This window comes from Muntiacus reevesi, chromosome 20 (assembly GCF_963930625.1).
Source record: "Muntiacus reevesi chromosome 20, mMunRee1.1, whole genome shotgun sequence".
NCBI classification, from domain to species: Eukaryota; Metazoa; Chordata; class Mammalia; order Artiodactyla; family Cervidae; genus Muntiacus; species Muntiacus reevesi.
Window position 1 is genome coordinate 49792722 of NC_089268.1, and position 25294 is coordinate 49818015.

The following is a 25294-nucleotide window of genomic DNA, read 5'->3' on the forward strand; positions in this document are numbered from 1 at the left end:
TGCCCCCACACGAGGCGCCCAAGCCCCTTTCTCCTCGGGCGGCGGGCGCTTCAGGGTCACTCTCCGGGGCTCCTGTCCCCGGGCGGACTCAGAGGAGCCTTTGGGGGAGGCCCCTCAGGTCACATACAGCCGGGCCGGCGAGAAAGGGGGCGCTGGTCGCCCCGGCATTTCCCCCAGCCGGGAATTCTACTTTCTCAGAAAGCTCACTGATGAGCGGAGGCCAGCGGGGTCGGGTGAGGCGTGTGTGTACACACCTGCACACAGCGGCCGGGACGCCACCTTCTCACTGATGAGCGGAGGCCAGCGGGGTCGGGTGAGGCGTGTCTGCACGCCCACCACCTGCACACACCTGTATACACCGAGAGGGGAGGCACGAGTCCTGCTCGAGGCAGCGCCCCCCCACCGCACACGCCGCTCCTGCCTTAAGTGATCGCACGACAGTCACTCACCTGTTGCTCTGAGTGCAAAGGCACACTCACCAGAGGAGGGAGGTCAGAGGACCAAGTCCGGGGGCGGGGGGACCGGAGAGCCAGGGCCGCCTCCTCGGGACTCCGAGGCGTCAGGGAGGTCGGGGGCTCCCTCTGAACCGCACGGATGAGAAGTGAGGTGCGCCACGGGGGCAGCCGGACGCCCACTTGCAGAGCAACAAGCCAGAGCTTGTCTGGGTCAGGAGCCTTCAAGGGCTCTTTGCGGAGGACGGACATCAGGCTGGAGGGACGGGAGATGCGGGGTGGAGGGAAGAAGGATGGAGCCCGGACACAGGACGTTTCCTGGGGGCTCTGGCCAGCCCGGGTCGGGAGGCGTGCGGCAGGCAGGCCAGGCCCAGCACCCCGCCCCTCGGAGAAGCAGGGGAGGCAGAAGCAGTCCCTGCTCCTTCCTTCAACATCCAGACGACCTCAGATAGAAGCTAAATGTCTTTCAAACGTCAAGGGTAAAAAGAAGGGCTGAAACAAGATTTCTTAAAATGTTTATCGGTAATTCAGTTCAAATATTCTCATTCACATTTCACCAAAATCAGCTAATCCTTCCGCCACCCAGCGCCGTTATGGAAGGGGACGGGGCTGGTCCCTGCCGTTACCCCGGGGCGCAGGGGTGGTGAGGAGCTGAACAAAGTCACCTGGTTCGTCTTCCTGGAGCATCAACCCGGCCCAAAGATTTATGGAGCAGCATTAACTGGCAATTACTCTTAAAGCACTTCTTGTCAAGCCAAAGATCATTCCGTGCAACACACTGTTGGCTCCACAGAAGTTTCCAGAGGGTGAGAGGATTCAAAGCCAGGTGGGGCCTGCAACCCCCTTCCCTCCCCGCCTGACGACGAGGTTCGCTCTCTCTCCTCTGAGTGGGACAGTTTGGAGAAGGAACCACAGGATTAAACTGAGCTCTGTCGCTTACACCCCCAAACTTCTTACAAGTCATTTTTGATCGCTCTTTTCAACCCAGGGCTTTTCTCTCGGTAAACAGGCTCTTCAGCAGCTGGAGGGGCTCAGGGGTCCCTGTGATCTGCGGACGCGGATGCCACCGCCAGCGTCCCTCTGCAGCCTGTCTCGGGAGCACACGTCCTCAGGTCGGCTGGCCTGCCCTCAGTGGCTCCCTCCCTTCCAGCTCTCTGCTCCTCACTCGCTAAGGAAGCCGGGGAGTCCAAGCGCGTCGTGCCGAAAATACAGGCGACCGGCCTCCAAGACAGACCCGGGGCGTTCGGTGCGTCTGGGGCGTGACAACCTGTTACAGTCAGGAGCAGTCTTCTGCCTTGGTTCCTGGTTTTCTGAGCAGCTGAGGCTTCCGGGTCAGCTACATGCTAAGACAATCCGACCTCATCGGCGCGGCTCTGAACTCCCAAGTCATCTACTGATGAAAAACGTTACCGCTGTAACCAAAGGTCCTCTGACCTGCAACCAACCTGGGGAGGGGCAGCGGGGGTGTCAACCAACACAGGCTGCAAACTACAGCCTCCGGAAAGCCTCGGGTGGCAGAGACGTTCCAAATACACCTGCTAACTTCTCCAACTAGAGAACACCGTCGCTTAGACCCCACCCTCCCACCCACACACTTTCCACCCAAGGGGTAAACATAAATGCTCCTTCCAGGAACACACTTCTCCTTGAAATTATTTGTATCAAGTTTAGAAATAACTTTCCTCCAAAACACCATATGGCTTTTCAAACAAGATACCTAAAGGCACAGTTCTCACATATATGGTATAATTTCAAATAATGCAACTCCAGTCACTATAACTTTTGTATTTCAGCTCAAAGTCAGCAATTATTAACGACTCGCCACATTCACACCCTCAGATGAGGCACTAAAATAAACCCCCCAAATAGCCAATCTTTCCAAGAGAAAATATTCATCATACTTAATACCTAGAGAAAGTAATGCACTGTCGGTGTTGTTAGCTGCTAAATCGTGTCTGACTCTGTGAGACCCCATGGACTGTAGCCCGCCGGGCTCCTTGGACTACATGGCATTTTCCAAGCAAGAACACTAGAGTGGGCTGCCACTCCTCTTCTCCAGGGGATCTTCCTGACCCAGGGATCGAACCAACGTCTCCTGCGTTGGCAGGTGGCTTCTTTACCGTCTGAGCCACCAGGGAAGTAATGCCTACTTTACTTACTTTACTTACTCATTACTTACTTATAAGCAATGCTTAAACAATACAAATTATTAGTAGTGCAAAACAAAAACGAGATGAGTCACACAGCGTCTGAAGGGGAGGGAGGTTTCCTGCTGACGGTGACCTCTGATAAGGTTCTGAAGGAGGACGGGCGCTGGGGCTGCCCAGCAGGTGAAGCCACGCTGTACTGGCAGAGGGAGGGGAGGGACGGGGGCAGAGGTGGACCCAGCAGGCCAACCGCTGCATCTTCACCGGCTCCGGCCAAGTCCACGGGCTGACCTCAGGCAAAGGGAAGTCAGACGAGAATCGCACGTGGCAGTGGGAAGGCAGAGCGAAGGTGCTGCACATTCTGTTTCAGAGGCACCATGCTGTAACTCTTTCGTCCATTTGCATAAAGAGTTACCCTTGAAATCCAGCTCACACTTTCTTTGCATTCTATCTTTAAGTAAACCTTAAGTGTTGGCTCTAGTTCTTGATCCCTACTTGTGATACCACAAATTCCAAATCAGAACCATTTCTTCAGAGTCTGGCAAAAAGAAAAAAAAAAAGCAAACAAGTTTCAGAAAGGACCTCTCACTGCAAAATAACTAGATCATCAATAAAATACAACTCTTAACACCTCACTGGGCTTGCGGTAAGCAAGGAAAATATCCATGAGCCCCAGGAACTTCCTCTAAGCCAACCCAACCGTAATGAGTAAGTCAGTCATAAAAGCAGACAAACCCCAAAGAGGAAGAAAGCCAGCCAGACTGATGGGGAAGGGGAGGACCAGAATATTTAGAACCAAAAACTACAACCGCTAAAATGAAAGACTCGGTGGATGAGTTAATGGGTGATTAGACACAGCTCATTAGTGAACCAGAAGTGAGATCCAAGGACATACCCAGAATGCAAACAAAACAGAAGCAAGGAGATGCCTACAAGAGAGTAAGACATGGAGAGAGCCAGTGAGTGCCCCCTTGGGATTCTGGGGGGACTTTAGAAGCCCAGTGGGATCAGATGATAAGATGGCCAACCGTCTTTCAGAACCGGCAAGGCAGAAATCCATCAAGACCGCCCATGAAGTTACAGAGAGATACACCATTAAGACGAGAGAACACCAAAGACAAGCAGAGGACCCCGGGGCCACCAGAGGCAGAAAGCAGACCTCCTCCAGACCGACGACCACCTCCTCAACAGTAACGCGGAAGCCAGAGGACACGGGAGTAACAGCTTCAAGATGCTTAAGGAATACTCAAGGAGCTCATTTTTTTTCTGAATAAAAATGAGGGCAAAATAAAGACGTTTCCAGGTAATCAGAAAACCAGAGACTTTCCCACCAACAACCCCTCACTTGAGAAATCTCTGAAGGATATACTTGAGAAAGGGGGCAGGAAAAAAAAAAAAAACCCAAGTGAATGTCCTGAGATAAGACTGATAATCAGAGAAACTGGCAAAGATTCGGGTGAAGCTAAAGAAACGCTGTCTGCACGGCGCAGCAAGGCTCTGCCCGGCGAGGTTCTGTGCACACAGGGCGCTGAGCACTGCAGGGAACAGCATGAGTGCCGGGCTGGATCAGCGCTACAGCACCTGAGGCCGTGCACCATCAGAAGTGGAGCTAAGATACCAACCGCAGGCCTCGTGGAAATCCCAAGAAGAGTCACGTACAGACTACCAACAGTATGCAACCTCACACCTGGTCATGAGGTCTGAGCGTCGCTGCACCACAGGCTCTGGCTGAAGCAGAGCAGAGTCAGGCAAAACAAATGATGTCAAAGTGGTCAGTAAGTGGTGTGAAACCCCAGTTTTGGCTCAAAGGTCTCAAGAACAAGTTTGACTCTTTTTGGGGAGTCCGAGATCCCTCTGAGAAACAGAAAAAAGTTGCTGATCCTCTTCCCCAGAAAAACACTTAGGACTTGAACAAATTTTCACACCAAAGCAAAAGACATGGGTCCTCCCAGGCCTTGACCAGCTTAAAAAGCTGGAGAGAGCTAAGTCTGTGTGGGAAACAGTAAAGTTAGACGTTCTCCCCATCCCAGACTTAAAACCATATATGCCAATGAGGGGCTGGGCATCAAGTCTGGGGAGGAAGAATCCGGAGCTAAGTCACTCCTTTAATTCACTCTATCCTTAAACATAATCCAACAATCAGTGTAACTACTGCAAAATCTGAACTGTGGGAAATAATGACCAGAAAAGAATCCTTAAAGACAGTCCACACCAATCTTACAACCTGGTGGACAAGTACACCAAATGACAAAGACAGAAAAACAAGACCTTCCAGAAACAGTCCTTAACCTCACGACTGAGTGTTTTTAATGCTCTCTTCCAGGAATGACTCGGTTAACCAGGGGCAGCAACAGTCAAAGAGCCTGGATATGCAAAGGCATATCCCGACCCCTCCGTGTTGTCAAAACAGGCCGGTGCAGTCCGGAAGTTCCCAAATCCACCCTTAAGAAACAAGGTGTGTAAAGCAGCGATTCTGGTCTCCATCCAAACGCAGCAAATTACAAACCTAGGGTTTGGGACCCAGAATCTGCATTTTAATAGGACCCACAACAATGCTGTGTGCCTACACACATGCAATATACAAATGAAGACCCCTTACAAAAACTCAACTCAGACCCGGCTTTATGTAGCTCAGACACTTAAAACTTCATGAAGCATTTCCTACATATCATGAAAATATGTTTGGGGGTTAAAATCATCATAGAGCACGAGACATCTTTGGTATCACAGCAAGAACAGAAAAATTTAAGTACACAGGAGCTGGAAGCAAATTCAAAGGAAACGCATAGATGTCTCCATCCTCCTGACCAGGTAAATGCAGAAATACCCTCAGCCAATTCACGTTTAACAGACTGCATTAATTTTCAAAACACACACGTGACTCGACTATCACACAATCAATTCCAGCAAATAACTCTATTTTATTGTTTTTCAGTTGGAGGATAATTGATTTACAATGTCATGCTGGCTTCTGCCCTACAACAACGTGATGCAGCATGTCCCTTCTCTCCCACCTCTAACCCCATCCCACCCCTCACGCCATCCCACCTCTCTAGGCTGACACGGACCAAGGGCCGAGTTCCCCGTGTTGCAGAGCAAATTCCCACGAGCTGTTTTACATACGGTGGTGTGTATGTTTCCAAGCTACTCTCAGTTCATCCCACCCCCTCTTGCCCCCACTGTGTCCACAAGTGTGTTCTGTCTGCGTCTCTGCTCTGCCCTGCAGAGAGCCCCCTCAGTACCGTTTCCCTAAACTTCGTGTATGTATGTTTAATATATGACACCTGTTTTTCTCTAACTTACTTCACTGTGCAAAACAGGCTCTAGGTTCTCTCCTTATTTCAGGGGATCTCAATCATAAGAGTCAACAAACCACACACTACAGATGCTGGCTCATCTTGACCAACATTCATGGAAGGTCTCTTGACGTTTGTGACTTCCATCCGACCTACACAGACAATCTGATTGATAACTGTGCTTCTAGTCCATGTATGGAAAAGTCTTGCAATGCACAGGAGAGAGGTTACAATCTTCTCCCAAAGGGAGGAGAAAGACTCCAATCACTTTAAACTCTCCCCCAAATCCTGATTATCATTCCAAACTAATTAACCTGAAAATATGTTTTATAAGCAGATGTAATTTCATTCTTAAAAGTTTACTTCCATTTTTGACTGCCTGAAACACGTGTGTGTTGGATAAATGTTTTCTCAGAAGGCCAAGACCAGATAACTGAAGTCTTTCTGAAATTTAAATTAGCTATTACACTAGTTCTCAGGGGGAAAAAAGCCACACCCAATGAGACAAAGAATGATCAAGATAAAAGAATACTGTTTCCATTGTTTTCGATTCTTCGCTCAGCCCACAAGAACTCAATCTGATGGTTATTTGACCACTAGATATATTAAGATCCTCGAGTTCACAGTTTTCTTTGGTGATAAAATCAATTCACTTGACACTTTGAAATCTCAAAGCAAAGAAAGTCTGCTTTCAGGGTGTTGAGCGTGCGATGGTTCTTTTTTTAAAGAATGGAAGAAGATAAAGATGTTTCATGGAGTAGCGTTACCAACTGCTCTGAGATGCTACCGTGACTCAGGCTTCACTCTTCTCGGGAGCCGTGGTCTCATTCCCATTTCACAGATGAGGGCATTTGGGGGAGATTCGGCTACTTAAGATATACAGCTCTTCCCTTCCTGACCCAGAAGGGAAGACTGGAACCCACACTCTGGCTCTAAGCCTAGTGCTGGGATTGGGGTTAGAAGCCCTTTAACTGCTCCACGCCCCACGCTCCATGCTCCCCAGCCCCGTGCAAACCTCGCCTCCAGAACAGCTAACCATCGAAAACTGAGGTCAGCAAACTAAGACCCACAGGACTGATCGAGCCCACTGCCTGTTTTGTAGAATCCATAGGCTAAGATTATATTTTTTTTCACATTTCCAAGTGATTCTTTTTTTTTAAAAGGAAGACAATTACACAACATGTAAAAATTATATGAAATTTGAGTTCTACCACCCAGGAAAAGCTTTCCTGGAGCCTGGCCTGTGGATGCTTCTGAGCAACAGCACCAGGGCTGAGCGGTGGTAACAACCAGCCCCGGCCTGCAAGGTCTCCAGTATTAACAACTGTGGTCCTCGAAGCAAAGTGTGTGGCTGCGGCTGCTAAGTCGCTTCAGTCTGTGCAAAGCCACAGACGACAGTCCATCAGGCTCTGCTGTCCCTGGGGTTCTCCAGGCAAGAACACTGGAGTGGGTTGCCATTTCCTTCTCCAACACATTAAAGTGAAAAGTGACAGTGAGTGGCTCAGTGGTGTCCGACTCTCAGAGACCCCATGGACTGCAGCCCACCAGGCTCCTCCGTCCATGGGATTTTCCAGGCAGGAGGACTGGAGGGGGCACCACTGCCTTCTCTGAAAGTGTGTGGATCCCTGACCTAAAGGACACTTAAGTTCTTATGTACACTATAAACACCGTAGGATGGGTAAATGTAGAAAAATCTGTCTCCCCTGATCCTAGCTGCTGGAGACGCAGGAGGTAAATAGATCTGTCCCTCAACCAACAACAGCTCTTCAATGCTCAGAAAGGCTGATGCTGCTTCCATCTTTCTAGGCTCTCTCTCTTTTGTATTCCCGAGGCACAGCTACCATCACCCCTTCACCACTGACCAAGGACCTATCACTTCAGACCAGAAACCGTGCTAAGCATCAGAGATCTCATTTCTTTTCAGGTGAGAAAACAAAAGTTAAGGAACTCACCCAAGTTCAAGAGGCCTTGTTCTTACCACCCCAAGTTACTTCAAAATGCAAGACTCTGAACTTCTTTGCCAACATATCCCTGTGGAATTGTGGAGGGGGAGCCCAAACAAGAAACTTCTACTTCGATTTAAGCAGAACTGGACAAGACCAGGCAACTGGTGCCCTAGGAACTGGTTACTAACGTAGCCTGGCGCTTCCCACTCCATTCCCCTCCCCACCTGACAAGCAGCCAGGCAGATGCAGTGTTTACTTCACACAACTGCCTCACAAGGAATATCGCCTTGATTAAACCAGGACAACTCTATACCTTTGGAAACAAAACCAGACCTCAGAGAGGCACCTTAGATCAGTTAAAACACAATAACAACCATCTTCTTCTGAGCGCTCTCTCTGGAAACCGTGGGTCTGCTTTACATGTTTTTTTTTCATTTAAACTTCACATCTCTATGAGGGAAGCTTTGATTCCAATTTTACAGATGAGGACACTGAGCTTTCAAGGTTAATTTGCTCAAGGTGATGTCAAAAACTAGGTTTTCTGACTCCAAATCCAGGCTCTCAATCGCTACGCAGGACTTTCAGATAAACTTGCAATCCTAATATAGACACGGTGCTGCCTACAAGTAAAGGAGAAGTGAGAAAACTCACTTGGAAAGACGCTGACCACAGGATCGACTGTCACCTCAACTGGACCCCCTGCAACACTTTTCCCTAAAATCAGAACTCCGAATGACCAGCTCCGCTGTGCAGGTGGGTTGTTCCTCTGCGATGTTCTTCGTTCTCCCGAGAGAAGCTCTTGGGAGGTACAAACCATCCCCATCCCCATCCCTCCCTGGCTCCCCATGGAACCTCCACGGGGCAGGCATTCAACGACATGCTCTATGAACGCAAGCTCTGCACAGAAGGTGACTTATAAATGAACGCTGCCACCAGAGCAGAAAACCTGAAGATACAGAATAAGCGAAGAACTAAACCTGGTTCATAATGCACTAGTGCTCAAAGTGCTGTCTTCAGAATAATTTGTGACACGAGATACAACTCACGTACAAGGTGCTACCCTCACCCAAACACTAAGGGGACAAGGGACCCGACTGCATATTTATAACCTCACAAATGAAGAAAGCGTGAACACTCAGGCCTAAAATCTTCACCAACAGTCTAATGTAGAAACCAAAATCCCTCCTGTCCTTGTGCTATGTACTTTCCCAACTGTATGTCTCAGCCTCTAATTCCTGGTCTTTCCCAAACACCACTTTCTTTCTTAGAAAGAATGAAAGCTTGAGAACAGGAGACTTTTTTCTTTTTTCCCCTTTAGTACCCTAAATGGGGCTTCCCAAGTGGCTCGGGGTAAAGACTCCTCCTGGGAGTGCAGGAGACTCTAGTTCAGTTCCTAGGTTGGGAAGGTCCCCTGGAGATTGAGGAAATGGCCACCCACTCCACTATTCTGGCCTGGAGAATCCCATGGACTGAGGAGCCTGGTCTGGCTCCTGTCCAAGGGGTCGCAAAAAGTGGGACACGACTGAGTAGGCACGCACACCCAAATGACCCAAGACAGTTAGTTATCTTGAATACACGAGGGGACAGCCAATGTGTAAAGAACTTGAGCAGAATGGCACACCTTCAGTGCCAGCTAAGGTACACTGACCACGTACAATGTCGGGCAGACCACGGATTCTACGGAAGGCAGCCTCCTCCTGGGAACTTTCGCACAAAAAGTTGCTAGAAGGCCACCACGGATGGCACCCCACAGCCGCACGCTGTGCCAAGGGCGGTAACGCAGCGGCAGGAGAGGACACCTCGGAAGGCTCGGCCGGTTCTTATTAAGGGATCGCGGGGGGCCAGAGGGGCTCTACGCGTTACAGACGCTTCCCTACGTCCCTAAACACCCAGGTCCCTAAACGCACCGGAGGTGACCCCACCGAGTAGCCACAAGTGCAGTCTCTTACGAAGCTGTATTTACAAACACGCACCCGAAAGCACAGAGTGCTCTCCAAGCGTCGGCACTCCCCAGGAAGTCGACTTTGCAACGCGTCAAGAAGTTACATCGGGGCGCACAAGACACGCCTGGAGATCCAAGCCGACAACCGCACCGCTCCAAGTCGACGCTGGCAAACCCGTGGCCCAGAACTCGCGGTTCCGACGGGGGCCCCCTTCTCGAAGCTCGCACCGCCGCGGCGCAAAAATGAATGACGGTTGGATCCGCGTTAGGTTTAAATTTCCTGGCTCCGGCCACAATGCCAAACCTAATTAGAGCATGCGGTCAACGCTCGGCCCTCTCGGCGCGGTGTCGGGCAGCGCTCGGGCCGGCGACAGAGTCGGGAGACAGTCGCACTCGTCCCCGCACCCCCCGCCCCCCAACCCCGCAGGCGAAAGCCCCCCCGCCCCGCAGCGCTCCGCCCCGCGCCCCCGCGCCCCGCCGCCGGCACTCCGGCCCCGTCCGCGCTCCGGCCCGCAAACTCGGGCGCGCGCGCTTCCGTCCAGCAACCCGCGACCGGGGCGGGGGCCGGGGGAGGGGAGCTACCTCGTACAGCTCCTCGGAGGCCATGGCGGGCGGCGGGGCGCGCGGCGCGGGGCAGGGCCGGCGAGGCGCCGCGCCGCCGGCGGCCCACACTTTGTTCCAGTCGGGTCCCTGCGTGGCCTGCGCTTCCTGCTCCGCGAGGCGCCGGGCGGGTGGGCGCTCACTCCTGCCGCTGCGGGCCGCCGGCCGGGTCGGTGCGCAGGAGCAGCTGCGCAACGCGCCCTCCGCGCCGCGCTCACTCCGCGGCGGGCCGGCTGGGGCTCGGGCTCATCGCGCCGCCGCGGGGCCGGGCCGGGCTGGGGCGGGCGCGGCGGCGGTGCACGGCGGCGCGCGGGCTCCGCGGCTCCCCCTCTCCGCGGTAGTGCAGAAAGCTTCCTACTTGCGGCCGAAAAACCTGCCCCGGCTACTGAGCATGCCCAGTGCGGCCGCCCGGCTCGGCCGAGCCACGCTCCGGGTTTTCGGGCCGCCCGCGCGGGGGGGCGGGGGGGGACGGGGCGGGGCGGCCGGCGGCCGGGGCGGCGCGGGGAGTGGCGGGCCGCGCTGGGGCCCGGCGGCCGGCAAGGCGGGCAGGAAGGGGCGGGGTCTGACTCGGGGGCGGGGCCGCGGGCGGGGGTGGGGCTTGCTCGCCCCAGGGCCCTCCGGAGGTCGGGCCGGGCCGCGCGCCCGCCTCGACGTGGGGGGCGTGGCCGCGGCGCGCGGGGGCGGGGCCTACTCGCCCCAGGGCCCTCCGGAGGTCTGGCCGGGTCGAGCGCCCGCCTCGACGTGGGGGGCGTGGTCGCGGCGCGCGGGGGCGGGGCGAGGGCGGGGCGAGCTCGCCCCAGGGACCTCCGGAGGTCGGGCCGGGCCGCGCGCCCGCCTCGACGTGGGGGGCGTTGCCGCGGGGCGCAGGGGCGTGGCCTGATGGCGGGCGTGGCCTGAGGGGCGGGGCCTGCTCGCCCCGGGGATCTCCAGAGGTCGGACCGGGCCGCGCGCCCGCCTCGACGTTGGGGGCAGAGGGCGGCGGCGCGCACGGGGGCGGGCACCGGCGGGCCAGAGGTTGGGCTCGGGGCCTCGCCGCCCGGCGCCCGTAGCCCGCCACCCCGACGGCAGTGGCGCGCGGAGCCCGTCCGGGCCGGGCCAGCCCGCCGAGGGCTGGCGGCGTGGCCAGGTGGAGCCCCCGCCCAGCCACGTGCCCGCCTCCCCCGCGGCCGCTGCCAAGTCCCGGAGCCGGAGCGCGCACCCGCTCGGCGGCAGGCCGGGGGGCGGGGGCCGGGGCGGCGCGAGGGCGCGGCCGCCTGCGCCCGGCCCGCAGCTTCCCCCGCGCCGGGCCTCCCTGTTCCTCTTGAGCGCCCGCCTCCCCCGAACAGGAGCTGGGAGGAGGGGCCGGGCTCCGGGGAAAAGTCTGGGTTCCCAGGGAACGGGGCTGTCAGTCGTGGTTCTCCTGGGCGGGGCGGGGACAGCTCGGTGACCGGCGATGGGCAAGCTCCCCCTGCACTCGCCGCGGGAGAGGGGCGTCGTAGGCCGGCCCCCTGGGCACACCTGCCGGGACCCTGGACGTCACCCCATCGCTGCGAAACGAGGAAGGAGCTGCGTGGCTCGACTGCCCCAAACAGCCGGCCGCCGGCAGCCTCCTTGCGAGGAGAAGGGGACCTCGCGGGGCCCTGCGGACAGGCCGCTTCACGTGGCCCCATCAAACCCAGCCCTCGCCGTCCCCGGGGCATCTTCCCCGGCCGCCCCGATCCCGGTGCCCCCGGCTCCAGGGAACTAGAAACCGACCTCCGAAAAACAAGGCTCCTCCCACCAGTTTCCTTCTTCAAACCCCATTCGATGGTGCCCCGTACGCAGTTTAATGACCAAAAGGCTTCTCACGGACCCCGCTGGCCTTCCTGCCACACCGTCCTCTACCTACAAAAGAAGCTCCCCCCACCCCGGTGAATTGGAATTCCAGCGTCCCCACGCCCACAAACGAGCGCAGCGCCTGCCCTTAAGTCACTTCAAGTCGAATCACCATTGTCTCCACGCCGCCTGCAACCCCCTCTGCCTGGAATGCCCCCCCATTCAACCGTGAACTCCTGCTCCGACGTCACCCCAAAAGCAAAGCCTCCTGACTTCCAGGACCGAATGAGTCACCGCAGCCACTCGGAGCTCACCTTTGCGGACTCTGTTTTGTCCACTCTTCCCTCCCACCCCGGTTTCTAGACTAGGACCTTCTTACAGATCGCATCTTCAAGTTTGACTCTCCAGCCCCCACACTATACCTACAAAGCAGGGTTTTTATTCTGTGAATTGGAATCCCGGCGTCCACAGCAAACCCCTGACACCTAATACAATTCTGATTCCATTATCTTACATCTTGACAACAGCATCGCAAAGTTCCCACCTTCTCAACCCGTCCAGGCAATTCTCTCTCCCTCCCAAACACGAGCTCCTCTTTGCCTTTCACTGAACGTATTATTTGCTACATCTGCTTATCGCCTCTCTGGCACACAAATTCATCAACCATAGTTGTAAGCTCCTTGAAGGCAAGGACTAGCACCCTGTAGCCTCCAAGTCTCAAAACGGTGGTCGCCCACCTATGCTGGTGCTCAAAGACTTGCGGGAGGTGGTTCAGAGTCACACAAGCCCAATAAATACACGAACAAAAAAGAGGGACCCAAAAAAAAAAAAAAAAAAAGAGGGACCCTCAGTATAAAATGAACACACACATCTTAACTAGAAACCTCTATACAGTCACAGACCGAAATAAATATAAAGCCCCCACTGTTACCGAGGAGAGGGGAGGAAGACAGGAGGCTGTGAAGACATCCACAACTACTATTCTCAGATTTGGAGCTAGTTCATTTGACACACAGCAACCCTAACACAAGGAGACTTCGCTCACTGGGGGGAAAAAGGAAGAGGGGATTACAGCATTAAAAAAAAAAGGTAACTCCAAAATCCGAGGTATACGGACCTTCAATCCTGATGACCTGGGTTATTTATGCTGCTGTGACCAGCATAAATATTAAGAAGGAAGAGGGGATTACAGCATTAAAAAAAAAAAAAAAGTAACTCCAAAATCCGATGTATACGGACCTTCAATCCTGATGACCTGGGTTATTTATGCTGCTGTGACCAGCATAAATATTAAGAGTAACCACTAGGTAGAAGTCACCTCGGTAACAAACCAGGAGTAACCAAGCCATTCCCCTAAGCTCATCTCTCTCTCTCCTCCCGTGATTAGCTGGTTTCCATCTTAATTTAAGAACAAAGCAGAGGAGACCTGTACTGAAGTACCCAACTAGTGACTGAGAAATTGAGGCCAGCTGTCCACTTTGTTCCCCTCATTCACCTAAAACACCCCTGGTTTGTTTAATACGGTTTTCTTTATGTATTTCACCTCCTTAGTTCAATCTGTCTTACTTTCAAGCAAATTCTACTCTCTCCCCTCACTTTTTAAATATAAACATCTTAGCGGTGCTCATAACAGAAGCAAATATGTCCAAGATCATGTAATGGCTTTGAATTTATACCACCTTTTATCAAAAAGTGAAGTTTTGCAGTAGTTACCATGACCACGTGTGTGGGTGCTGTGAAAGTACTTTCTCGGTGAATTGAGAATAAAAGTGCAATCACATCCCTTAAACACATCAAGGAAGATATCCGCATTGTGCCAAAAATACATGCGGCACAACGGTTTGTACTAGTGAAATACACAAATCTCAAAGATTACCGAAACGTCGAGAAGGAAGAAGATGGACACATGTGATTAAAATACACATCTACCGGTTCAAAGCTTCAATTCTTACCTGAGGTGAGTGTGTGATGGAGACCAGCAGATACCAGCTAACTCCTTTTCCAAATTTATACGGACAATGGGTAATCGACAGTCGGCTCCACTCAGGACTCTCAAGATCAGGAGTTAAAGCCACTCCGCATCTTGGCAGAACAATGGCTAACATCTTAAATTAGAAGTTCTTTCCTTTCCCCACTCGACATCCCAACCAATCACTTCTTCCATTCTCCCAAGAATCTGCATTTCATCTACATTTGAATCCCAAGTCTCCCGAAAGGAGATGGGGGATGGGACAGGAAAGACAAAAGAAGCCAAGCTCTAGCAACCACTGCTCTCAGAGTTGGAGGCATTTTAAGGTTGGGTGGCTTGGAAAAGGGCCGATAATGATCCCCTTCATTATGCACCCCCAAAGCAAAATCTATCTTGGCTACCTCCACCAAAACCTAAAATTTAACTGAAGTTTTTATCGAGAAGTGACCTAAGTTGGTTGGTTTGTGCACACTGAGACCAAGGAGAAGTTAAATGTCATTCTTGTTATAGAGTATTCATCCATAAAACTTGAGGAAATTCCTCTCTCAATCACTCAAAAGAAAGTAAGAAAATTTCAGGCCTTACAAAGCAAAAGAGAGAAACACAGGAAACTCATAAAATGAATTCAGGTGCTAGGCCCTTCTCTGAATTTACAGCCAACGAAGTCTCCCCTGAAAGCCTGAACTGGATACCAGCGGCCCCTACTTTTCTAGACAACCAGCAACCTCTGATTCCTGATTTCAGCTGCTGTTTCCCTCTCTGCCAAATCGTCAGTTTCCCCATTTCAACCAGCATCTTCTCCCTGCCTACGTCCATCTTAGTTCCAGGTTTTATTTTCTCTTTTGTGTGGGAACAAGTGCCTAATCCGGCTGCCACGTTGCTGTTTCCTGGCCAAATGCTATGTCTATTCGATCTCTTTGCCCTAGCGATAGTAATTCTGAGACTTCACATTTGATTTCACCAGTTTCCTCTTAGGCTGAGGTTCCACCATTGGTCAAACCTCATCAATTTACAGTCAAGGGTTATTTTCTTCCTCAACTAGATTTAGTGTTTAACCACAATTCCTTTCTATCTTTAAGCCAAAGCTGATTCTACCAGAAGAATCCTTGTTATATGTCTTTGGTATCTTTCTTTGATGGAAGCAATTGATCAAGACTAATAAAATTTCTCATTTGTAACTTTATACATTGTTCCACCTTCCAGAAGGAGAACAGAACTAAAATTCATAACGAGTAAACAGCCTCAAGACACTGCCTTGACGTTCGGTTGACTTTATTACAGGGCAGTAACTAATTCATTTTAGATTCCTGAAAAAAGCATCAAATGTAAATGTTCCCCGAATTATTGTGATGGCTGGGTCATTATATTTGTCATTCACCGGAGACCATCCCAGTAATCTTATTACCTTCTGGCCTTTTCTAAAGAGAAAGACGTTATCAGTAAGAGCAAGTAGGCAGAGATGAGTACATAGAGTCTGACTGGTAACACCAGGTACAAAAGAAGCCGTGGAACTCAGAATAAGCTAAGGAGCAGAGCAAGTGGGGGCTGAAACGAAGCAAAGAGTAAATGAATCTGAAAATAAAGCTCAGACCACACCCGCAAACAGAAGCATGTACTGGGGCTTGATTTTTCTCAATCACTAGTATTGCGGTGCAGAGGTTTGCAAATTGTGGTCTCCTGACCAGTAGCAACAGATTCACCTTGAATCTTCCTAGAAGGACAAATTCTCTACCACCAGCTGCCTACTGGCACCTAGCAATCTGTTTAACAAGTTCTCCAGGCGATTCTGATGCACACTGAAGTTTGAGAAGAACTGGTTCAGGACAGTTTTCTTTGGGGTGGTGGTGGTTTTTTATTTTTTTTTTAATCAAGCTACAGATGTCAAACCAGTAGTGGATCTTTAGATTATTTTAGTAGATCTTGATTAGCATTTTGAAGTGAGACAAGATGGAATGGAAAGAATGGAATGGACTTGGAAAAGGAATAAGAGTGCATCCATACTTCACTAGGGGACTATGTTGTTTAATCACTAAGTCATGTCCAACTCCTCTGTGCATGGGATTTCCCAGGCAGGAATTCTGGAGTGGGTTGCCATTTCTTTCTCCAGGGGATCTTCCAGGGGACTATTGTTTCCATTAAATATACACATATTTTAAAAATATAGATAAATACATATATGTTTATATATATGTATATGCACACATATGGGTATATATACTCCCACATTCATATATCTGTATATTATTAAACATTAGGTCATAATGTAAAAGACATTTCTTACACTTTATCAGGACCAAAAAATTTGAAAACCACTGTTTGGCAGATGAATAACAAACCCCTGCAAAGTTGGATTGTTAATTATATATGAATGGTGTAGCCAAAGTACTCTAAAACCATTTTCTTAATGATCCCCTTTTTGCAGAACAAATTATTTCCCCATAAATGCTACAAAGGTGTTCAGACCAGGCTCCTTTCTGAATTAACATGTATTCTAGAGTAATATATTTTGAACTAATGAGGATTTAGGCCTTCTCTTTCCAAAGAATGTTAAAGCATTTCCAAAGAATATCCCTAGCAGACTGTGCAAAGTGAATATAGTTTAATTTGGTAAACAGCAATATTAAAAAAATGAATAAATACAAACAAAAAGGACTTGCCCTGTGCCAGAAACTGTTACAAGCCCTTTGCAAATATTAACCTCTTTCATTCAATAGCACCTAATAAAAATTATAGCTAACATTTACAAAGAAGCCTCAGGAAGCACATGTTTCCATAAATCACCTTTTGGAATAGGCACAATGGTTGTCTCCAGTCCTGGCAAGTGGGGACACTAGAATTTACACTCAGGTCCAGGTAACTCTGCTTCCCAGAGTGTGGCAGCGGTAAAGAATCTGCCTACCAGTGGAGGAGACCCAAGAGACTGAGGTCCGATCCGTGGGTCAGGAAGATCCCTTGGAGGAAGACATGGCGACAACTCCAGGGTTCTTGAATGGAGAATCCTGTGAACAGAGGAGCCTGGCGGGTTACAGTCCATGGGGCCGCAAAGAGTCGGACACGACTGAGCATAACAACAACTGGGTAACTCTGCTGTCTGAGCTCAGAATCCTCAAGTTACCGTCCTTCCTTCATTCATTCATTCAGCAAATATTTATTGAACACTTATTGTGCGCCAGGGGGCTTCCTGGTGGCTCAGATGGGAAAGAATCTGCCTGCAATGCAGAGTTCATTCCTTGAGTTGGAAAGAGCCCCTGGAGAAGGGAATGGCAACCCACTCCAGTTTCCTTGCTTGGAGAATCCCATGGACAGAGGAGCCTGGTGGACCGAAGTCCACGGGGTCGCCAAGAGTTGGACACAACTGAGCGACTGAGCACGTGTTGTGTGCCAGGCTCCTTGCTAATCAGTGTATACACAATCATCCCTACTCTCAAGCAGCTAATCATCTATTGCAAAGGATAAGCATTAAGTTGTCAGGAAAAACTATGGTTATAACATCAAGGAAGGCTGCAGGGAACTGTGAGCGCACATAAGCTAGCCATGAGTCTGCTCTACTGCTTCCCCAAAGACAGCGTCCCTCACCCCGTGGACACTCCAGACATGCTCAGACACCAGAAGAGCAGGATCATGGAAAAGTTATTTTCATACAATTTGATACCCACCAAAAAAACACATCGAAGTAGCCATCATGGGAAGAATCAACATTTTGACTTGCACACAGTTGCTTTATAGTTTAGCATTTAAAAATGAAATATTAGACATTCTAAATGACTTAACGCACTGGTCATAGCAAACACCCTCTTCCAACAACACAAGAGAAGACTCTACACATGGATATCACCAGGTGGTCAACACTGAAATCAGATTGATTATATCCTTTGCAGCCAAAGATGGAGAAGCACTATACAGTCAGCAAAAACAAAACCGGGAGCTGACTGTGGCTCAGATCATGAACTCCTTTTTACCAAATTCAGACTTAAATTGAAGAAAGTGGGGAAAACCACTAGACCATTTAGTTATGACCTAAATCAAATCCCTTATGACTACACAGTGTAAGTGAGAAATAGATGTAAGGGACAAGATCTGATAGACAGAGTGCCTGATGAACTGTGGACAAAGGTTCCTGACATTGTACAGGAGACAGGGAACAAGACCATCCCCAAGAAAAAGAAATGTAAAAAAGCAAAATGGCTGTCTGAGGAGGCCTTACAAATAGCTGAAAACAGGAGAGGCAAAAGGCAAAAGAGAAAAGGAAAGATATACCCATTTGAATGCAGAGTTCCAAAGAATAGCAAGGAGAGATAAGAAAGCCTTCCTCAGTGATCAATGCAAAGAAATAGAGGAAAACAGTAGAATGGGAAAGACTAGAGCTCTCGTCAAGAAAATTAGAGTTACCAAGGGATCATTTCATGCAAAGATAGGCTCAATAAAGGTCAGAAATGATATGGCCCTAACAGAAGCAGAAGATATTAAGAAGAGACTGCAAGAATACACGGAAGAACTGTACAAAAAAGATCTTCATGACCCAGATAATCATGAAGGTGTGATCACTCCCACTCACCTAGAGCCAGACATCCTGGAATGTGAAGTCAGGTGGGCCTTAGGAAGCATCACTACGAACAAAACTAATGGAGGCGATGGAATTCCAGTTGAGCTATTTCAAATCCTAAAAGATGATGTTGTGAGAGTGCTGCAATTAATTCAGCAAATTTGAAAACTCAGCAGTGGCCACAGGACTGGAAAAGGTCAGTTTTCATTCCAATCCCAAAGAAAGGCAATGCCAAAGAATGCTCAAACTACTGCACAATTGCACTCATCTCACATGCTAGTAAAGTAATGCTCAAAATTCTCCAAGCCAAGCTTCAGCAATATATGAACCGTGAACTTCCAGATGTTCAAGCTGGTTTTAGAAAAGGCAGAGGAACCAGAGATCAAATTGCCATTATCTTCTAGATCATCGAAAAAGCAAGAGAGTTCCAGAAAAACATCTACTTCTGCTTTATTGACTATGCCAAAGCCTTTGACTGTGTGGATCACAACAAAGTGTGGAAAATTCTTAAAGAGATGGGAATACCAGGCCACCTGACTTGCCTCTTGAGAAATCTGTATGCAGGTCAGGAACCAACAGTTAGAACTGGACATGGAACAACAGACTGGTTCCAAATAGGAAAGGAGCATGTCAAGGCTATATATTGTCACCCTGCTTATTTAACTTATATGCAGAGTACATCATGAGAAACGCTGGGCTGGAGGAAGCACAAGCTGGAATCAAGATTGCCGGGAGAAATATCAAGAACCTCAGATATGCAGACGACACCACCCTTATGGCAGAAAGTGAAGAGGAACTAAAGAGCCTCTTGATGAAAGTGAAAGAGAAGAGTGAAAAAATTGGCTTAAAGTTCAACATTCAGAAAACAAAGATCATGGCATCCGGTCCCATCACTTCATGGCAAATAGATGGGGAAAGGGTGGAAACAGTGGCTGAGTTTATTTTTCTGGGCTCCAAAATCACTGCGGATAGTGATTGGAGCCATGAAATTAAAAGACGCTTGCTCCTTGGAAGGAAAGTTATGACCAACCTAGACAGCATATTAAAAAGCAGAGACATTACTTTGCCAACAAAGGTCTGTCTAGTCAAGGATATGATTTTTCCAGTAGTCATGTATAGATGTGAGAGTTGGACTATAAAGAAAGCTGAAGAAAAAAAAAAAAAGAAAGCTGAGCACTGATGCTTTTGAACTGTAGTGTTGAAGACTCTTGAGAGTCCCTTGGACTGCAAGGAGATTCAACTAGTCCATCCTAAAGGAGATCAGTCCTGGGTGTTCATTGAAGGGACTGATGTTGAAGCTGAAACTGCAATACTTTTTTGGCCACCTAATGCGAAGAGCTGACTCATTGGAAAAGACCCTGATGCTGGGAAAGATTGAGGGCGGGAGGAGAAGGGGACGACAGAGGATGAGATGGTTGAATGGCATCACCAACACAATGGACATGGGTTTGAATAAACTCTGGGAGTTGGTGATGGACAGGGAGGCCTGGTGTGCTGCGGTTCATGGGGTCGCAAAGAGTCGGACACGACTGAGCGACTGAACTGAACTGACTTAAAAAATCATTTTAAAAAACCTGTGTACCCACTCCCCAGCTTGAGAATATTTCCTTATTCTAGCCAATACTTGAAGACACTGGAATAATTTATGGAAGGTGGGGAGTATACCATATTTTGTTAGTATTCAGGACTTGTTTAGGACTTCCCAGGTGGCGCTAGTGGCAAGGAACCCGTTAGGCGTAAGAGACCTGGGTTCAATTCCTGGGTTGGGAAGATCCCCTGGAGGTGGGCACAGCAACCCTGTCCAATATTCTTGCCTGGAGAATCCCATGGACAAAGGAGCCTGGTGGGCTGCAGTGCATGGGGTCGCAAAGAGTCAGGCATGAGTGTAGCGACTTAGCACGCATGCAGCTGTTTTTTATAAAGTTTTTTTTTGTTTTATCATGAATTTAGATTTAGAAAAATTGCAAAGATAGTATGGTGATTCCCACATATTCTCCACAGGATTTCCTCTGTTATTATTTTATTTCTTGGCCACACCTTGTGGCATGCGGGATCTTAGTTCCCCAACTGGAGATTGAACCTGTGTCCCACGCACTGGGAGCCCGGAGCCTTAACCACTGGACTGCCGGGGAAGTTCCTCCCCTATTATTACTACCTCATATTAGCATGGCACACCTCTCACAATTAATGAGCCAACACTGATACATTTTTGTTAACTAAGGTCTTTATTTCGATTTCCCTAGTTTTTCCTAATGTCCATTTTCTGTTCCAGGATCTCATTCAAGTCCCTGTATACATTTTAGTGATTGTATCCCCTTAGGCTGTGACAGTTTCACAGATTTTTTTCCTTGTTTGTGATGATCTTGCCATTTTTGAAGAGTCTTGGTTGGATAGTGTGTAAAATGGCCCTCAAATGAAATTTGTCTGATGTTTTCCTGACAATTAGACTGGGTTATGTGTTTTGAAGAGGAGGCCACAGAGGTAAAATGCCTTTCTCATCATACCCAAAGTACAGACTATCCACAGCTTCTCACTGCTCATGTTGACCTTGATCATCTGGGTAACACAGGGCTTGGCAGGCTTCCCCAGGAAAGGTACTTCCCCCACCCCGCCCTCTCAGATCTGCCCGTTTGGGAAGGAGCTATGACAGGCAACACAGACGCAAGAAGCAAGAACCCATCCTCCTCCTCGAAGGCAGGATGTCTGCAAAACTTACCTGGAATTCTTCTGCACAGAGTCCTCCCACACTGACTGATTTCTTCAGTCATTTCTTTGATCATGAATTCCCAGGTATTTATTTTGTACTCAGCGTTGTAATACACACATCCTCACTCGTAGTGTTATTCCGATTGTTGCAACTTGGGCCACTTGGAGCTCTTTTTGGCTCTTGTGCCGGACCACTGTGGGATGGGTGTGTGTGCGTGGGTGAGCGCGTGTCCTTCTTTGCTTCCTGACATCGTTAGATGCTCCTGGTTCAACGTGTATATGTTCCGCCCCAGTTCTAGAACCAGCTGTTTCTCCAAGTAGCCATGGTTCCTCTTACTGAAGAATCATTAATAGCAAGCAAGGTCTGGGTGCCAGGTACGCGCATTACTACTGGGACTTTTGGGTTTTGATTAGGTGGTAACAAAGCTAACGAAGCTAGAATCTAAAGGATGAACTAGGTAAGAAGGTGGTGGAGAAGGCCCCAGGCTGAGGGAAGAATATGTGCAGAGATCAAGATGTGGAAGGGGCAGGTCTTTGAGAACCTGAAAAGAGCTCCTTGGGCTGGAATGCAGAGAACCGGAAGAGGAACATAGAATGGAATCAGCAGTCAGGCAAGTCTGGGGGGTCATGAAAATGCCCTGGGTGTCTTGAGCAAAGATCTGATCCACATTTTCGAAAAGCTTGGCTCTGTGAAGGACAGGTGGCTGGGGTAAAGTAGTTCGGGAATGACCACCCTATTACCTTAACTTTAACGCTTATTTTCTAGGTATCAGATTATTTCCAAATAAATTTTGGTGAATGCTTTGCTGACCCCAAGCGCATGCCCGGCCTGATCTGAGGTGACGAACAGTGCCTTTAGGACCTCCAGTGCAACACTGCATAGAAGTGGCCGGAGTGGACATCTTTTCTTGATTTTAATAACTGGGGGAAAGTTTTCACTATTAAGAATGATATTTGTTAAAGAAATATTATAGGCATCTTTCATCAGATTAAGGAAACTCCTTTCTAATACTAATTTTCTAAACTTTAAAAATTGTGAATGGATGCTGAATTTTATCATCTGTTGAAATGATCATATGATTTCATCCCTTCATTTTATAAACATGTTGACTTGCACTAATTATTCTTAATTTTAAATCAATTTTCTCTTTCTGGAATAAACCAAAACTTTGGATTGGATGCATTATGCTTTTATAAATTGCTAATTTTGTTATGCTAATAATGTGGATTATGAATCCATGTTCATGAGAAAGGTTGGCCTGAAATTGTCCTTTCATATGTTCTTGTCAGATTTTGAAAGCAAGGTTATACATATCTCATAAGAGGAGCTGACATGCACTTCCTCCTTTCCAGTGTTTAGTTTCTGTATAAATGCCATTATTTCTTCTTTTATCATCTGTATGCATGTGCTTGTAAAGTCATCTGTCCTGGAGCATTCTTGTTGAAAGCCTTTATGGTATAGATTCAAATTTATTAATGAAGAAATATTCAGGTTTTCTATTTCTTCCTATGTCAATTTATCTATTTATCGAAATTTTCAAATTTAATGGCATAAAATTGTTCAGAAGATTTTAATATGGTTAGGGTCAGTCTATTTTTCATTTTTCACATTTTGTGTGACTTCTCTCCTTTTATTAGTCTTGCCAGGGCTGTGTAAATTTATTAGTCTTTTGAAAATACCAACTTTGGACTTCGTTCTCTGTTTCTATATCAGAGAATCTATTCTCTGTTTTATTTCATTATGCTCTTTCCATTATTATCTCCTTTTCATTATCATCTCCTTTTTTTGGCCATTATTTTTCTAACTTCTTTAAATGCTTTTGTTTGTTGACTTTTAGTCTTCCTAAATGCATGTCTTTAAACCTATAAATTCCTCTGCATCCCAAAAGTCTTGATATTTTACATTTTCATTAAGTTCAAAATTGATTTCTACTTCCGCTATGTTTCTTCTTTGACTTATGGGTTATTAGAAGTATGCTTTTAATCTTAAAATATAGAAATTTTCTAGGTTTTAATTGCTATTTGATTTCCAGTTTCAATGGTATTGTAGTCAAAGAACATAATCCGTAGAATTTCAATCCTTTGAATTTGGATATATGTTATAATTAATTTTATATATGAATATATATTCAGGTTTAGTATTTATGTTATTCAAATCATCTATCAGGATAGGTGTGTTAAAATTTCCTAATATGATTATGAATCTGTTTTTATGTTTTTTTAGCCCAGTACTTTTTTGTTTTACATGTTTTGAAGCTATTTATTAGGTACATACAAGTGTAAACTGTTATATCTAGCTACTAAATGAAGCATTTTATTATTATAAAGATACTAATTATGCTTTTGACTTTATGTCTATTTTGGCTTATATTAAGATACCTATAACCAACTTTTTAAAATTGATGTTTTATGGTAGATAAATCTTTCTCCATCTTTGCATTTTTAAACTTTCTGTATCCTTATGCTTTAGATGTATGTCTCTTGTAAGTAGCAATTTTATCTTTAAATTCCATATGACAACCTTTAAGTCTTTTTAATTGGGGAGTTTAGCCCATTTACATTTAAGATAATCACTAATGTGTGTAGTTTTGATTCTACAATATTATGTAGGTTTTTGTTTATCCTTCCTGTTCTATGTTTCTTTTCATTTCCCCTTCATTGACGTGTTTCAGATTGAGAACTTTAAAAATAATTATTCTATCTTTTTTCTTCTTCTTACCTCACAAGTCATATGTTCTTTTACAAATTCCATAGTGGTAACCCTGGAACTTACAATATGTATCTTTCTCTTAAATAAGTGTAATAGTAATATTACTCTTTTATATAGCCAACATTTATTTAGATTTGCCCAACATATTTAACCTTTTTAATTGCCCCTCATTTTTTACTCATTTCTAATTTACTGTCTGAAATCATTTTTCTTCTGCTTGAAGAATAACTAATATTTTATTTGTTGAAGATTGCTGCTGATGAATTCTCTCATATTTGTTTCTCTGAGCATATCTATTTTATGTTTATGGAAGACTATGTCACTTAGTATAGAATTCAAGGTTGGCAATTTTCTTTTTCGTTTTTTTTTATAATTAAATCATCAAGGGATGTCCCCCTGGTGGTCCAGTGGAGTTCCCTGGGGGTCTGGATTTGATCCCTGGTTAGGGAACTAGATCCCACGTGTCACGACCAAGACCCGGGACAGCCAACAATAAATAATAAATAAAACAAATATCTTTTAAACCCTCAAGCTTTCCCCTCAGCATTATTAAGATATTATTGTTGTATAATACCGTGTTTCAGACTGTGGTGTTGAAGAAGACTCTTGAGAGTCCGTTTGACAGCAAGGAGATCAAACTAGTCAATGCTAAAGGAAATAAACCCTGAATATTCATTGGAAGGACTGAAGCTAAAGCTCCAACAATTTGGCCTCCTGAGATGAAGAGTCAACTCATTGGAAAAGACCCTGATGCTGGGAGAGATTGAAGGCAGGAGGAGAAGGGCAGAGGATGAGATGATTAGATAGCATCATCAACTCAAAGAAGATGAATCTGAGCAAACTCTGGGAGATCGTGGAGGAAGAGGAGCCTGGTATGCTGCAGTCCAAGGGGTCAAAGAGTCGGACATGACTTAGCAACTGAATAACAACAAATTGTGTAGACTCAAGGTGTACAACATGATGATTATATATACATATATATATGGCAAAGTGACTAACACTATAAAGTTAGTTGACCCCTCTGTCACCTCTCGTAGGTACGTTTTTGTGTGTGTGGTTACAGCATTTAAGATCTAATCTTACAACTTTAAGGTATATGTTACACTGTTACTAAATATAGTGACCTTACTCTATGTTAGAGCCCCTGAACTCATTCCTTTTTTAACTGGAAGTTGAAATCGTTAGGATT

At 47.5% G+C, this 25294-nt stretch overlaps 1 protein-coding gene across 2 annotated transcripts in view; it reads right to left on the reverse strand.

The window, feature by feature from the left end:
• CDYL (chromodomain Y like) overlaps positions 1–10746 on the reverse strand; it is a 95100-nt gene extending 84354 nt beyond the window's left edge. Inside the window, exon 1 of one of the 2 annotated variants that reach the window (XM_065912856.1) lies at positions 10366–10746. In XM_065912856.1, the coding sequence (XP_065768928.1) occupies positions 10366–10389 (24 nt within the window). In that variant the 5' untranslated portion in view covers positions 10390–10746. The remainder of the gene's footprint in view (positions 1–10365) is intronic. The other variant, XM_065912858.1, reaches the window with a different exon arrangement.
• Between the last annotated feature and the right edge of the window lie 14548 nt (positions 10747–25294).